This window comes from Panthera leo, chromosome D4 (genome assembly GCF_018350215.1).
Source record: "Panthera leo isolate Ple1 chromosome D4, P.leo_Ple1_pat1.1, whole genome shotgun sequence".
Lineage (NCBI taxonomy): Eukaryota > Metazoa > Chordata > Mammalia > Carnivora > Felidae > Panthera > Panthera leo.
In genome coordinates, this window is record NC_056691.1 from 1,516,767 (window position 1) to 1,533,089 (window position 16,323).

General features: G+C 51.0%; 1 protein-coding gene across 2 annotated transcripts in view; it reads left to right on the plus strand.

The window, feature by feature from the left end:
* The window catches only part of FAM120A (family with sequence similarity 120A), a 95,296-nt gene that overhangs the window by 57,592 nt on the left and 21,381 nt on the right, over window positions 1-16,323 (plus strand). For both annotated transcript variants that reach the window (XM_042912308.1, XM_042912309.1), the window contains exons 9-11: window positions 1,457-1,684; window positions 3,946-4,120; window positions 13,190-13,439. In XM_042912308.1, coding sequence (XP_042768242.1) covers window positions 1,457-1,684; window positions 3,946-4,120; window positions 13,190-13,439 — 653 coding nt within the window. The remainder of the gene's footprint in view (window positions 1-1,456; window positions 1,685-3,945; window positions 4,121-13,189; window positions 13,440-16,323) is intronic.

The following is a 16,323-nucleotide window of genomic DNA, read 5'->3' on the forward strand; positions in this document are numbered from 1 at the left end:
CACATGCTTTTGTCAAGACCCAAAGCCTTGCAGAGTTCTCGCCTCCTGCAGGATTTTGTGGGGATTAAATGAGAAATCACTTGGGATGTGCAAGTTAAAGATGAAAATAAAGTAAATTCCATTCCCCATTTGGTCTGCCTCTGCCTGTTGCTAGTGATATCTAGAAATACCTTTAACTACAGTCACGTCTGTTCCCACATGCGGTCACTTAGGATGTGCCTGTCTCTAGCAGGAGAGGGCTTGTTTTCTGCACAAGGTGACACAATGTAGGAAATTCATTTAAGACTCTGAAATACGCTCGCTTTTGAAGGGTTATCCTATCAATAAGCAACAGAAATGCTTGCTGGATGCTGGTTTTTAGCAAAGCACCTTCCAAAATTTTTAGCTATTATTGTGTCTATATTCTGAATGGAGAGTATAGAAAACACTTATGAGTTATCCTTGAGTTTTTTTTAAGACCAGTTTTGGTACTTTGTGTTTTAAAGGATAAAGTTAAGCACTTCTATACCATTGTAAAGAATAACGTTTTGTATCAAAACAGAGAAATGTGTATTCCTTAGATTGGCACAAAGTCAAGCAATATGCAATTATTATTTCCAGCATTTGTCACGAGAAAGAATAACTCCGTTTATTGTGCAAATAATAATTGGTCTCAGCAAACAGTTTGGACTTGGCTACAGTTTATAAAGACAACAGGAAGGGTGTCCCTTTGCCCTCCATGTCCTTAGCTGCTGCCTGCCACCTTCCGTCCCTGAGTCCCCCACTCACTCTTTCCTGTGCAGCTTGCACACATTCTGTTTTGGCGGTTGGTTGTTACTGAGTGGGTATTTTTTCATAGTGTTTTACTGTGTACATATTTCTGTCATGTAGGTCTGACTCCTCAGTTTTAATGGAATTAGCTTGATTTTTGCTTTATTTTTTGGTAAATGGTTTCCTGTGCGTACTTAATTTGGGGCTTTGTAATGACAGAAGAGAATGCCCAAGTTAGGGTTTCTGTTTATTCTCCCACTGCCGGCCGTGGTGGTGAGGAGTAGGTGTGAGCCCCTGTTGTGTGCACTGCTGGGCAGGGACACAGCCTTTCCGGGCACCCCCTTTGTCATCTGGGCAGAGGACCTTGCCTTCTTGGCACTAGGCAGGGTCTCCACGGAACTTGAATCACACGGATGGGCCACACGGGCCACACGGAGCAGGTGGGACAGGGTGGCTTCCCAGGGGTCAGCAACCACAGAATGCCACTTCCCCCCTCAGGGGCCCTGGGGACTAGTCATGTGAGGGGGGTCACCCGGCAGAAGGTGCAACCCCCCCCCAACCCCCCTCCCGCCCCGGGCTCAGGGGGCAGCTCCCATACCCTGTCTTTGGGGACTGGTCCTTTGCACAGGGGGAAGGTGAAAGAAGGGAAAACATGAGCTGACTTGTTCCCCCCCCAACCCCCCTACCCCTGCCTGTGGCTCTGCAGACAGAAGGCTCGTCTACGGCCTCCTCGGGCAGCCAGCTCGCTGAAGGGAAGGGGAGTCAGATGGGCACTGTGCAGCCGATCCCGTGCCTGCTGTCCATGCCCACACGGAACCACATGGACATCACCACACCGCCCCTGCCCCCGGTGGCGCCTGAGGTCCTGAGAGTGGCAGAGCATCGGCACAAGAAGGGGCTGATGTACCCCTACATCTTCCACGTCCTGACCAAGGTACGGCGGGCGTTTTCTATCTTACCAGGCAGGTATCTGAAATGGAATGCATTTCCGCTTCCCAAACCTGGAAAGGGCGGAAACGTGTACCAGTAAATGCAGTCGGAGAACTTGGGAAAATCTTACTTTCCCTTCCATTTGGTATAAAATACTTTTGAAACTTCAAATTGATGGCACATCGTGTTATTTTCTGACTTGTAAATTTATTTTTATTTCTAATTTCAACATTCCTTGCATCATGTTGATGCTCTGATGTTAGGTGTAATTTGATGTCACATACAAGACCTGTCATGTGTCCTGGAAGTGCCCCTCCGGGGTGGCCGCTGGAGGGCTTGCTTGTCGAGTGCAGCTTCTATGGCACTGAACAGAAAATCCAGTACGGGATTGTGTAACACGTTAGCGGTCAGAAAATGCAGTTTTCTGTTTACACAGTGTCATAATTCCACTTGAGTAACGTCTTAACAAATGTACGCTCAAATATACATCCAGCGTGGCATTGGTTTTGAATCCTGGTGTCTTGAATGGATCTACGTGTCCATTTAAATTTTCTCAGTGATTTGTAGTCTTTATGTTGGTGTTTATAACCCTAGACCCACAATTCAACATGTAACCTTGGTGACCACATTTTTCATGTAAAATTGGTTTATTGCTATCCGGTATTTTTAACACCTTTTCATCGGTGTCTGTACCACCACAGATCATCAGATGTTTTTCTCCCTGTTTTGCAGTCCATCTGTGGTTTGTAAAGTGGGGTCTGTAAGTGCAGAAGCCCCCTGCCCCACAGCAGTTGGACGTGGCTGCGACCATTAACTGGCCGACCCGAGTGTCGCTCGCTTGTATCAGTCAAAGGGCACCACAGTAACTCAGCTCCTTTCATTTATTTTTAAATTACAGTTGCCTCCAAGTCTCACGTACTATTTGCTATGGGTCTGCACGTATGCTTTCGCTTTTCAGATTATGGTTGTGAAGTAAACATTTTATTTTTCAGGGGCAACGCATATTGTAAGGGTAAGTGGAAAGTTCCTCTCGCGGGAGAAGGACTTGTTGAGTTTAAAGGGGCCCAGGTTCGGGGAAATCGCGCCCTGTGCCGTGGGGTTGTGTGGGCTGTGAGGTCCCGGACCCCTGTGCTTCTGCCCTGCCCGCTGTGGTCTCATTGGGGACGGTCTGAGTGACAGGTGGCCTGTCCTCTTCCACCACTCACTGATCTATCTCAAGGGCAAATAGTAATAAAGTGACTGTAGTTGACAACAGTAAACAACTATCTTTTCAGATTTTAAAATGCCACCTAAAATTTTTCTGTATGTTAGGGAAAGCTTAGACTGTCAGGCACGCCGTTTCCTGCAAGCTGCGTGGCTCTGGTATTAAATTTTCAGGCCAAGATGTCCTCAGTGGGCGAGGCTTCACACTCACGCAGGCAGCCAGCCGAGCCGGGGCCTGGAGAGAGTGCCCACCACACAGCGGTGCCGGCTTCGTGAGGATAGGGAGAGACCAATTTTGAAATTAAATTTATGTGAACAAAGAGCAAATACTACGGAATTCTTGAAAGATACGTATCGATAAATTTAACAGCCATTGGAGGTCATATGGACGTTCTTACATTAGGAATACAACTGAGTAAAACTCCTGCCGAATCTCTTGATGGATGTTGACTCCCTAGCACATCTGAGACAGACGGGGCCACAGAGGTCCTGCCCCCACGAAGGTGTGGGACACATGGCCCCTCGTCTTGTGCCGAGGCCGGCCACGTGCCAAAGCCTCGCAAATCAGACAGCACTGAAGAGAGTGCCCGCAGGGGGACCGTGCTTGCACGTGGCTGTGTTTTACGGAAGCGCTTAGTGAAGACAATTTGACCATTTTGTTTTCAGGATACTCATTTCTTGGATTGTACATAGGCCATTAAAAATTATGAATTTCATGACTCATAGTAAAGTTTGCAAGTTCTCAGCATTTTCTATTCTATTTGTTGTCTGCTGTTATCTGTCTAGATGGTTTCAAAGATTTGGGGATCGTCTGTGGTTTCTTATGCTTTGGTTCCAGATTCAGGATGAAACCACATAGATTTTATTTTGACTCTCTGAGCATATGTTTTGACAACTGCTAATGAACTCCCTAAACATCCTGCTGCACACAAGTGGTTAAGCATTGATGTGGAATAGAATTGCAATGTCGTTAACTGGAGATAATACAGTATATTTCTGTGAGTTTGTTGTGAATTCAACATGAAAAATGTGCAATATTATTCTGCTTTCTTCCATGCAAAGGGTGAAATCAAAATTGCTGTTTCTATTGAAGATGAAGCCAGCAAAGACCTGCCTCCCGCCGCCCTGCTCTATAGGCCAGTTCGCCAGTATGTTTACGGAGTGCTGTTTAGCTTGGCAGAAAGCAGAAAGAAAACTGAGAGACTTGCTTTTAGAAAGAACAGACTTCCACCAGAATGTATGTACTGTGAAATCCATTGTTTGTTTTCCTCGGTACCTCGTAATCTCTTGTGCATTTTCTAAAGCCTTAGAGGATTGTGACTGAGTTCACCCTGAGCGTCCCCACGTGAGACGGTGGGCTTCACGGGGCCCTTCGGAGAGGAGGACAGGCCCCGGGCTGTTTTCCTCAGTAATATTCCAGTCATGGTGTCTGTTTGGTAAACCGTTTCCACTTTAAACTGGACATTGAGCTGGAAACGGTCTAGACGGGCGCCATCTCGCCGTGGCTAGCGCGTCCCGGCAGGGCGACGGTGGCATCTGCTCTGGTGTCCGCAAGCGCGTCCGCACTGCAGAGTCTGTGTTCCCGGGGAGGACCTCACCGCGTTGCAGCTGCTTCTGTGCGGGCGGCGCGTACCTGCGCACGGCCCGCGGCAGACAGGGTCCTGGTAGCGGTCTCCCTCCAGGGCTGTACCCGACCGACCCTGGGGTGGAGGGGAGTGGAGTGGAGGGACACAAGGTGCTGCTTGACATGCTGGCAAAAGCTGAGGTCAGAGCGCGTGTTTTCCATCTTCCAGCGAGTGGGCCAGTGGAATACTCGGGGAGAACCGTGCCTTTCTGTTCTGGGTAATTTTATCTGCTGACGTAGGGAATGTAAAAGTCACTGTATATTTCTTAGGAAATATAGGAAAGTTTTCCAAAATGTACAGTCTGAATTAAGAATATCCTCAGCTGTGGAGATTAGGTCACGAGATCATCCCCTCAGCGCAGGCTGTCTGGGGACGAATCCCCTGCGTGTGTAGTGGGGCAGCATGGGCCTGGTCATGCTGCAGTCGGGTGGCACTCGGGGACGCAGGTGACAGTGGGTCTTACCTTTGGACTCTAACCTGGAGAGATTCTGGCAACTTTGAAAACTTGATCCGTAGATCCTGATGTCTTGTTTCTGATTACCGTGCCAAAATGTGGTTCTGTAAAAAAATGAAGCCTCTGTCTGTGAGGCCATTTGAGGATGGCCGTTGAGCTCTGCAGCCCCTGCTGACACATCTGCCACTTTGACTGGGGCTGGAGGTGCCACGGGAGACACTGGGCATCGTCAGCCGGCTCTGCGTGGCCGGGACGTTCCTGGTGCACGCATCTGCTTTCTCACTTTGCACAGGGTCAGCCACTTTTCCGCACTGGCCACCTGGGCCCCCTAGCTGTGACCTCCCCTCCAGTGTCCACCAGCCCTGAGCACCCTAGGCCCCTTGCTTCTCTCCTGGGCCTGGCCTGCCAGCTGCTGCAGAGCCCTGGGCAGCCCCACTTCCTGCCATGTCCTTGGCTCCAGAGCACCGTTTTGACTTTGGTGGTAAAAGCTGGTCTTTTCCTCACTTGCTTCTGTTCCAGAAACACACTTACTATTATTTAGCACCCTCCCTGGAAGTTTTCAGTGATCACAGCTTGGGACCCTCAGGTGGTCTCCGGGATGAGTCCCCTCTGCAGCGCCCACAGCCTTGTAGAGCAGTCTGGGTGGGTGGGTGTTCTCTGCTCGCGCCCCTCCTTTCCTAGGGTTCTCTGCCGCCGGTGAGCTGTGGGTGTGGGGGATGGGTGGGAAATGAGAACTGCTCTCCACCTTGTGCGTGCATTGTGACCCTGGGCGGTACAGGTGTCGGGCTGGCCCGTGGGCAGGCAGCAGGCGATCAGGAGGCACGGGACAGCGCTCACCGCACAAACCAGCACCCTCTGGGCATCAGCGAGAGAGCAGCGCGCTGTGCTGCAGGCCGGGTGTGTGTGCACCCCATGTGGTGGGATCTGGCACTGCGGAAGGACGACGGGTCAGGGCTCGGGGCTAGGACAGTGAAGAGAGGAGGGGGTGGGGGGAGGGTACAGATGGGCTCTGCCAGCCCTGAAGCTTTTATGCCTGGGGGTGCACGGACCGGTGGACGTTGTGGGGGGTGTTGGTGCTGAGCGTGCTGCGGTCTTTCTGCTCAAGTGACGAAAGAAAGTGGGTCCTGACTTCTGCGTCAGCGACCACGGGCAAGCCACTGAAGGTGAGGTAAGAGTGACGTTTCTGTTCAGGAGGATGGGCTGGGTAGGGACAGGTGACGAACTGAGGCAGCGGGAAAAGAGGGGTGCCCCTGCCTACGTGGAGCTGAGGCAGCCCTGGCACGTTGGTGGTACCCAGACAAGTGTGTGACTAATGTGTGTTACAGAGAACCGTGGACCTGTAAAACTGGTGGAGAGGTTTGTCCATCTGACCTCTCAGTTTACAAGTAGAGAGGTCTTAGTTCGCTCTCTCAGGAGCAGCTTTGGAACCCAGGCCTGTTTGGTCTTTTCGGGGACCTGTGGATTTGTTTCATGCCTTGGTCGTATTAATAAGGGAAAACAGCCTATGGAGAAGGTTCTTATGTTGGTAATCCGTGCTGCTGTTTGCCGGCTGTCCCGCTAACTGGAGTGCTAGCTCTCCACAGGGAAGAGTTTTGTCCTTCAGAGCTTTTGTGAGCGTTGAGCCCGAACACTGTCTGCTCCCTCGGAGCAAACCTTGTGCAGGAGACGAATGTGCACCGGTGACCTGATGCGGCTCGTTGACACTGCGCCACGATTGTTTCCTGAGGCCCACTCCTAGATGCCAGCCGACTCTGAACGCCAGTGTGGTGACACTCCTGCTGTGGACTTCCTGCCTGAGCTGTGTCCCAAGTGACTACATCTCAGTGTCCTTAGGAAGCAAGTTCTTGGGACTCTGGATGAGGTGAGGGTGATAATGCTGGTCGTGCTGGAAGGAGACAGCTGCTCAGGAGGCCCCGGTCAGCGAGCTTTGACAGAGGAGCCTGTTAAAACCCTGTTTTACCTATGGCCACTCTTAGACTGTCTGCGGATGAAATGAGGTCAGTGGCACTTTGCAGGAGATTCTGAAAGCACTGACTGTGTGCTGTGAGGTCTTGGGGGCAGGTTTGGTTCTCAGATGCCCTCTGGTCCCGCCGTCCATTCTGTGGGTCCCAGGTGAGCCCGCCTCCTGTGGCAGGTGAGGCTCCTGATCCAGCACGGTGTCAGCATGCTGTGCATGCCAGTGTGGGCTCAGCAGGCTCACCGTGACCACCGGGCTTCCCCAGAACGGCTTTGTTGTCAGAAGACTAGTCCCAGAGCATATGGAAGTCTACAGGGTTGTTTAAAAGTACTGAGCTCTGGTCACATTTAAGACCTATATCCGTTTGGAAATGTAGTCTCTCAATCTGTCTGCATACCATACAGTGTACATGACGTACGAGTGCTCGTGTGACTTTGCCAAGCTTCCTTTTTAAAGTCATCATATGGTTAAAACAGGACATCCACTCTCAGGTCCCTAAAACTCTGGCCTGTGAAAGTCATACTGAATTACATGCTGGCAGTTTATTTTCTGTGTGCCCATCCCTGGTCTCCATCGTGTTACTGTTAGGAAATTCATCAGGATCTTGTTCATTAGGACAGTAAGCTGCTTGCAGTCACCATCGGGGGCTCTAGGCCCCTCCGGCAGGCCAAGCGGAAGACCACAGACCTGGCACAAGCGCTTTGCCCCGGGTGGTGGATGGGGACAGCGCAGTTGCTCTGGGGCAAGGCGGGACCAGGGAGCTGCCTCTGTGGCTGCTGGCATTTGGGCCTGGGGCCGGCGCCCCGGCTGGAGGCTGGAGGCTTGGAGCGTGACGCTCCTGGCCTGCTGGTGGCTCTGGCCTGGCTGCCTCCTGGCGGCACCCCTCAGCTGCCCCTCACCCGGCCAAGGGGAACAGGAGGGGCTGGAAGAAAGGGTCAGGTTCCAAAAAGACTGCAGGGTAACAAGACTCCTCAGCTGTAGTTGATGAGGAGAAAACCCAGGAGGTAAAGTTCTGTGCTGTGTACAGTTTAAAATTATTGTCCACTTACGAAAACTGGCCTCTGTTTTCTGTAAAAGACTCCCCAGGACCTCAGAATTAAGTAAATGACAGAGACAGGCTTGTAGAAAACAAGTGGATGTAAATTACAGACACAGGAGATGGATTTGTGGCTGTAGGAAGCAAGTTTATGTACCTGAGTACTATTTTAGAAAGGATTTCCCCAGAGTCTCCATTTTATAAATCATCAGGAAAAGCCAAAGGGAACATGGATTTTTTTGTGTTCCAATTCGCTATAGAAATTTTGTGTCAAATAATTGGGACTGCTGATGAAAAATGAGTAAAATTAAATTGGTTCACATGGATTATATTATAAAATTTTGTAATGTTTACTTTTGAGACAGGCAGACAGAACATGAGCGGGGAGGGGCAGAGAGAGAGGGGGAGACACAGAATCCAAAGCAGGCTCCAGGCTCCGAGCTGTCAGCACAGAGCCTGACGTGGGGCTCGAAGTCATGGACTGCAAGATCGTGACCTGAGCGAGTCAGACGCTTAATTGACTGAGCCACCCAGGCATCCCCACATGGATTATATTATAAAACAAAATACTTTAATGTGGCCAACGTCAGTGTGCTGTTTTAGAATGTGTGGAAATTGGTTATCATAAACATTTTCTCCATGATTTTACAAAGGCTGTTTATATTGATCTGAATTTCTTTATTTTATGAAGCTTTCCAGAAGTAGCATTACCGACTCTTTTCCTCACGGACCTCTGAGTAGCCGAGCCTGTGGATCAGTGCTGTGGGCCAGTGTTCAGTGGCAGTGTTCAGGGGGGTGTTCAGTGGCAGTGCTGTGGGGCACTTTTTCAGAGCAGTATTTGTCATAGGCCCTTGAACTCCTGAGCTTCTGATGCCCTGGGAATGATGTATGTGGGGAAAGTGAGGACAGGAATAGTTGCGGGCCTGGTCTGTAACCACACGTTGTGTGTGCTCTGTGGCTTACGAGTCCTGGAGGGTGTCCCCACACCTGTTCGCGCGAGGAAGTGGAGAGCCAGCTGGACCCCACCAGCCCGCATGGCAGTGTCCCACGAGAAGGAAGGAACAGCCGCCATTGTGCCCAGTTTTCTGTATCTGCGTTGATGCGAAGGAACCAGAGTTTGTTTTTACATATATGTGTGGTTGTGTTGTTTTTCTGTGACCTTAGTTAGCGCAGCAGGTAGACCAGGACCCCCCCCACCCCTGCCCTGAGCCCCCGATGCACATTTGCACACACGCCTGTATAGAGACCAGAGGTCCAGCCGGTTGCAGTCGTGGGGGGTGTTTGTCTCCATCTTCCCCTCAGCCGCACCTGTGTTGCACACTGGGCCGGTGGCCGGTGTGGCCAGTGCTCACGGTGCTCTGGCACTGAGCTCAGAGACGTCCTTCATCTCGTGGCTCGTAGGCAGCCACCACCGCTTGGTTGAAATTGGCTTGCAGAATGAAGCATTTTCGTTATTCCTGGTCTGGGATGGATCCCAAGTCGGCATTATAACATTTATAGCTGGTGGTCATGTGTTTATATGTGATACCGTGGACCGTGGTTAACATCTGATAGAAACAGGTTCTCACGGACAGCTTAGGTATAATAGTGTTTTATGTCCCCAGATTGTGTTTTGCAGAGGTACTTTCTGTAAAGAAGGTGCAGTAGCCTCTACTAATACAGAAAACAGATACCTTGGGGTTTTTGCTCTAGCGTAAGCAAAGGAAGATGATCTCATGTTGAGTGTTTTCAAGTCTGCCTGAAATGGTGAGTTTTTTCTGTCAGTGGAAAAGCCGAGATGGGTATTTGTTGATGGTGGCGTGGGTTTATTCACCAATAGCAGCTGGCTTTGCTGACCTCTGGGCGTGAGGTCACATCTTTGAACATGTCTTTCTAAAATGGAGTCGTCATGGACATGCTTTTATATCCCACTGCTCTTGCCTGAATGGCAGACATGTATGCTCACTGTGTTCTTAATAACCCAGTTCCCTTATGCAGTCCCCATATAACCAGTGTTTTTTGCAGACGTAAGAGCCCAGATGGCTTACCGTTAGCTGGCCACTCTCATCTGTTCTGTGAGTGGAGTCACAGAGCCCGAGCCCTCCGTCCTGGGTGGGGCCGGGGAGGGCTGTACACATTCTGTGTGGGGGGCACGTACGTGTACACAGAGGCAGCCGTTTGTCACCCTGGAAATGGATGTCCCTGGGATTCTTTATCAGCACCAGTCTTTAATTAGTCAGTCCTGGGTAACGAGCCTGTAGTTGATCTCACACGGTTGTGAATGGCTGCGAGCCTCGTGTGTCCTCATCAAGACTGTGTTAAAGGGAGTCCTTGGCCCTTTTCCCTATCCTGGTCCCAGGGCTGGGACTCAGGGTTTAAGGAGACCCTGAGTGTGGTGTGGCACATGGGGGTTGGCCCCTCAGCCCCATGTCCCCCACCCCTATTTGGTACATAGAAGGTATCCTGTAAAGGTCTGTTAGGTTTCTCGTCGGAGGTTTCACCACTAGTAAGTGGTGGCATACAAGATCTCCGAAAACAGATACACATAGGGTAAAAATAAAGCAAGTCAGGAGCAGCTTTGCTTTTGTTTTTGGAACAAAGTTTTGTGTTCCTACACCTTGATTTTCTTAAATTAGACATGCATTTCCAAAGTTAGATTTGAGCTGCTCATAAGCAGTGGAGATGAGAAGTGAGTATGCGAGACCCTCCATCACAGGGAACAAGGCCCCCTCCCGCCTCCCTCTTGGTGGGCGCAGAGCAGGTTCCCTGGATCTCCGGTACTTCCCCGAAGCCTCTGCTGGCTGGGAGTACGTGTGCACAGCAGCTCCCTGGAGGTGTAGGCGCATGTGGGGCCCTTTGAGCCCGCCCTATGCATGGGCTGCTGGGGGGCGGGCCCCCAGGGGAGGGGGACAGGTGGGCGTGAGCAGCTGGCTCAGCCCCCTTCCCTGTGGGGCCTGGACCATAAGCATTCTGACCTCAGGAATGAGTATGTGCTCCCCAAACCTGTTTCTAACTTTTTTAACGTTTATTTATTTTTGAGAGAGAGACAGAGACAGAGTGTGAGCAGGGGAGGGGCAGGGAGAGAGGGAGAGAAGGAGACACAGAATCTGAAGCAGGCTCCAGGCTCCGAGCTGTCAGCACAGAGCCTGATGCGGGGCTCCAACCCATGAACTGCGAGATCATGACCTGAGTCGCTTCGCCGACTGAGCCACAGGCGTGCCTCCCCAAACCTGTTTCTAGGTGAAAGCAGGAACTGATAAAGTGGGATGACCACGGAAGGTGTTAGAAAGCAGTGGAGATGGAGCTGATGCAGGGGAGGTCACAGGCGCAGGTGGAGACGGACTCTGTGGGGACGCCTCCAGAGGGGGTCAGAGCAGAGACCGGGCACCGGGCAGCCAGCCTGTGTGTGTGTGTGCACGGGTGTAGGCGTGCACGTGTGGTGGGGAGAAAGGGAGAGGAGCTACATTAGCTAATCCTACAACCAAAGATAAAATCTAATCATCGCCTTTAAGTCTTTGCCACAAAGAGGAGTATGTTACAAAATAGATTTGTTTTTGCTTTTTTGGCATGAAAATTAGCTTCGTGGATCAACCAGTGGACACACAGCCTGCTGGTTAAGGGCTTGTTTTGTGACCAACCTTGGCCTGTTTATCTGGAGCTGACGATTGCCAGTCCCTGACACTAGTTGGGCAGAGGGGACCTCGTGGCGATGATGGCCGCCCTGTGTGTGCCGAGTATGCTGGGGCTTGGCAGGCGTGGGGCTAGATTGTGAGTCCAAGGACAGGGTCGGCTGGGCAGTGGGGACTGCGTGGGGGTGTGGCCGGTATCTAAAAGGAAGGATGAATACAAAGGTGCATGTATTTATACATACATGTGTATCTGTTTGGACTTGATGGACTTTAAAATAATCATTTTATGTGTTTTAGATTTTCCTTTGATATTTAAACACTAAGATACTCAAATGTGAATGAAAGGGCTTTTTTCCCTGTGACAAAACAGTAACTTTTTTGTAAGAGGACGATTTGGGGGAATTTTGTTGACCTGCACCCCTGCTCCAGCAGCCTGCTCCTGGGGTGGGAGTCCTGGGCTCCTTGCGGCACACTTTCCCTGCCTTGTCTGGGGCTGGGCAGCTGCCGACGACCCGCAGGACCATATGCTGGTGGGAGGGGTGGGGCTGCAGGTGGGCAGAGTCTGGGCCTTCGGTCTCCTGTCTGCCTTGGGCACTACTTTAGGGAACATGAGCCCCGCCTGGGTGCTGCCATTTGGATAGAACGGCCTTGTGGAAAGTGCCCGGGAGTCACTGCGCCACCCTGCTTCTGTTCTGACGGTCACGGACCGAAGTGAGCCTTAGTTCCCTGGCAGTGCACACCCCGAGCCCAGCATCGGCCTGTCCCTTAGCGCCAAGGAGAGGGGCTGGGACGTGCTCTCTCCCTGGTCTGCACTGTCTCTCCTGCCACGCTTCATTCCGACTTCATTCAGAATGATGTGGGGAATGGTGCATGTCGTGGTTTAAGAGTTAACTGAACTCAAATAGTGGTAAAGCAACTGTAGATGAGAGGCCACTGTTGTTTCTGTTATATCAACTTGGACCTTCTTGCCTGTTTTGAGATAAAATGGGGAATTTTATGCTTTGTCTTCAGTCTTCCTGAATAGAATTACTGTAAGCTGATGTCACTGGGATTTCAGAACACTGACTGTTGCTCCTGCCGCCTTGCTAGGCTTTTGGGGTCTCACTCTGGGGTAGCTTATGCTTACTAATCAACGTTTGTGGAAGGAGACCTTTACACGAAGTGGCACCAAGTGCAAATTATTTCTGAAATCTGATTAGTGAAAGTATCTGTTTATGTAGAAAAAGATGAGCTATCTAAATTGGATTTCCCAGGATATGTTGATAATCACATACTTTTGTAAATTTTGCCAGTTGTTACTATTAAAACTTAATGGCTTGAAATAATAAAATTCTTCTAACCTCTTTGATTTATACGTATTAGTTATATGGGGAAGTCAAGTCATAATTTGATCGAGAAGAAATTTATTGGTAGCCTGACTGGAAATCCGAATGTGCCACGAAAGTGTGCGTAGGGGACAGAATGTTCTAGACCTGAGGACTGGTGGCCGGTGGCTTGCTGATGAGAGAATGCGTTGGTGTGTGAGCAGTGGCACCTTCAGACTGTGATTACTGGAGGGTTGGTTTTGTTCGGCCTCCAGTGGCTGAGCCGGGGTGTAAATGGTTTTCCTCTGCTCTTCCCCTGCAGTTCCCCCTGTGATCATCAAAGAGTGGGCAGCTTACAAAGGGAAGTCTCCACAGACGCCGGAACTGGTGGAAGCACTGGCCTTCAGGGAGTGGACCTGCCCCAACCTGAAGCGGCTGTGGCTGGGGAAGGCAGTGGAGGACAAGAACCGCAGGATGAGGGCCTTCCTGGCCTGCATGAGGTCGGACACGCCAGCCATGCTCAACCCGGCCAGCGTGCCCACCCATCTCACGGTGCTGTGCTGCGTCCTACGGTAGGTTAGGTGTGGCTGCCCCCCTCCCCCCCCCCTCCCCCCCCTCCCCCCCCGCAGTCGTGTGTGTTGTGGGGACACAGTCTGGGGCAGTGTGGCGTGGGTTTGAACTGATCCTGGGTGGTCTGTGTGCAGAACAGGTGTATTTGGTGAACATGTAGTTTTTGGAAATACCATAATGATTTTAAATGTACTTTATCCTCCAAATCTTAAAGATTTTGAAGGCTGTACACATTATGTATTGTTTGGAGCTCTGTAGGGAAAACATATCTCTCCCTGCATGTAGTTAATCACGTGTAGATCAGTGTGGACTTGAGGTTGTCTGTTTTAATTCCTGGGGTTATAACTTGATGTGTGGTTGATTTGGTTACTCAGATGTTCCAGGTCAGGCTTTGGAGTGCTCATTCCGTGGGCCCTTGTGTCGTCTGTGCCCCCAGCATATTCTTGCTTTCTGCCCCCCACAAGATTAGCCCTGGACCCTGCCCTCTCCAGGGGGCTGGCTCCTGTCCTTGGAGAAGGATTGAAAGCTGGATTGGGGTGCTGCATGCTTCCATGCCCTCAGCTGACGGCCCCCTTAAGTCTGCGTGGACACTGTTGGTGTCTGGGAGTTAATTTGAGTTGGCATGCATACCTGAATTAGATTCAGTAGGTTTTTGAGGGTTTTTTTGAACCAATTTTCAACTTGGGAAAAGGTTGCAAGGACAATACAAAGAGCTTTTTTTTTTTTTTTTTAAGAGTTCGATTTTTTTTATCGAAGTGTAACTGATATATAACGTTATGTTAGTTTCAGGCATACAACACATTGATTCAGCAGTTGTACAGGACTCCATGCTCATGGCAAACAAACAGACTCCTATATACAGAGAAGAAGCTGGTGGTTGCAGAATGGGAGGTGGTGGTTGGGGGCAAAATAGAGCTTTTTTTTTAAACCCACATACTTCGGTGTGACCGTCTAACAAATCAGGACATTTTCTAATACAGTCATCACAATCAACATCATACCTTCTTTCTGTGTGAACTTCAGGGTCCATTTAAAATTTTCTCTTTGTGTTTGGAGGTGACCAGTCCGATTGCTTTATCCACCAAACACTGGCCGTCCCTCTGTTGCTGTGGTCTTGTCTGGGCTGTGTGCCTGCACCCTGGCCACTTGGAGAGGCAGATGTTCGCAGGGCTCCTGTGGGGCCGCTCTGTCCCATTTTGTGGGAGGCACTCAGTTTAAACATTCCATCAGCCTCAGCAGACTCACAGCTTCTGTCTTTTTCTGTGGCCCCTAGTCCACTATTGGCAGACTATATCTGGTGCTTTGTGGTCACCTGCTGGGGTCGTGTCAGGCTGGCCTCTGTTCTTCTGACAGTTCTCCATCATCCTGGGAGCACCTCCCTCCTTCCCTACAGAGATATTATGGCCCCTTTCTCCCAGTAGCCCTGCTTCCTAGTGGTAGAGACAGTCCCTATTTCCCAGTCTCTCCCAGGGTGTTTGCAGTAGGCAGGCACAGTGCACATATGGACCCTACCCCTGTTGGCAACCTTGGGGTCCAGCCCTCTGCGTTTTCCTTCCTGGCCACCAGTTCTCCTGTTCCTCACCCTCAAGGAACAAGATGGAGAACAGAGCCTTAGCCGAGTGTTTGTTTCCTGACGTTTCTTAAGTTCCTCACAGGCTTGAAGACCAGTAACTAATTTAGAAGCCTCTCCTTCAGGCTCTTCCCTTTACCTGCTTTGAAAATTAGCTCGTGGGAGAGACTAGATCTTCGTTTGGAAGCTTCTGGTTTCTCGAATGGAAAGTTCATTTATGGACCGGTTTTTATTAATACAGACCTTACGTAGCCAAACATTAGAGGTGGAGACTTCGGCTGCTCTGAGATCAAATTAGCAAGAATAAATTTGTTCGATTGTACTTCTCTCCTCCAAGTTTAAATTGGTGTGTGGCCTTTACCCCAGCGGATGCTGCCTGCCTCACCTGAGGCTTATGCGGCTGACCTGGACGGAGCGGCCGCACGCGGAGCAGGACGAGGCGCTGTGGTGCTGGGGCCTCCCCGGCCATCCGTGCACACAACCTGGGATGCACTGTGGCCGCCCTCTGCACCTAGTCTCCATCCTGGTCCTCGCCCCTCCTAGGCCGTCACTCTGGCATTGTTCAGACGGCCCTTGTCAAGCCTTCCAGATTTCAGGATTGTCCCGGTGCCCATTTTTAAGATAGTCGTTACGGTTGATTTTTTTGTGGTTAGTAGAGAATGGAAGGATTAGTAAGTGGGACTGGCCATGTCACCAGAGGCTCTGGCACTGTGGTGGGAGGCAGGTGACCTGATTGGCTATGGAGATGGGCAGTCCCCTGGGGTTTCCTGCATGGAAAGCCTCTCGTGGTTTCAGGTCCTGAGGAGGTGGAGCTGGTTGAGGAGAGGGAATCAGGGAGAGGTGAGAGACTGCTGTTCACGGGACAAGTCCCTGGGGGTTTGGGGGCCAGGGCACCAGTAAACGGGCCAATCCGCTTCCACTAAGAGGGTCTCTCTCCCTTCTACACTCTGGGCTCCAGGATGGGCTGGTGCTGGGGGATGCAGGTGCTCCACGGCACATGCTCTGGTTAAGTGGGTGGGCTGAGTTGGAGGCCTCACGGTTTGGAGGAAGGGGGGGTGTGTGGAGAGACCCGGCAAGGGCGAGTCAGGGTTGATGTGTGCCTCCGCGGCCCTGGGGTTGGGCCTAGGTCCTGGGGTGGGGGGCAGTGAGGTCCTGTGATGCCCAGCAGACAACCTATAGCTGGACAGAACTGGTTCTGACCTCAGGCTCGGCTGCTCTCCGCTGGAAAATCAACACTCGAGAGACGAGTGATGGTGGGAAAAGAGAGGTCGCTTTACTCAGGAAGCCGGCAACCTGGGAAGAGGGCGGGCTAATGT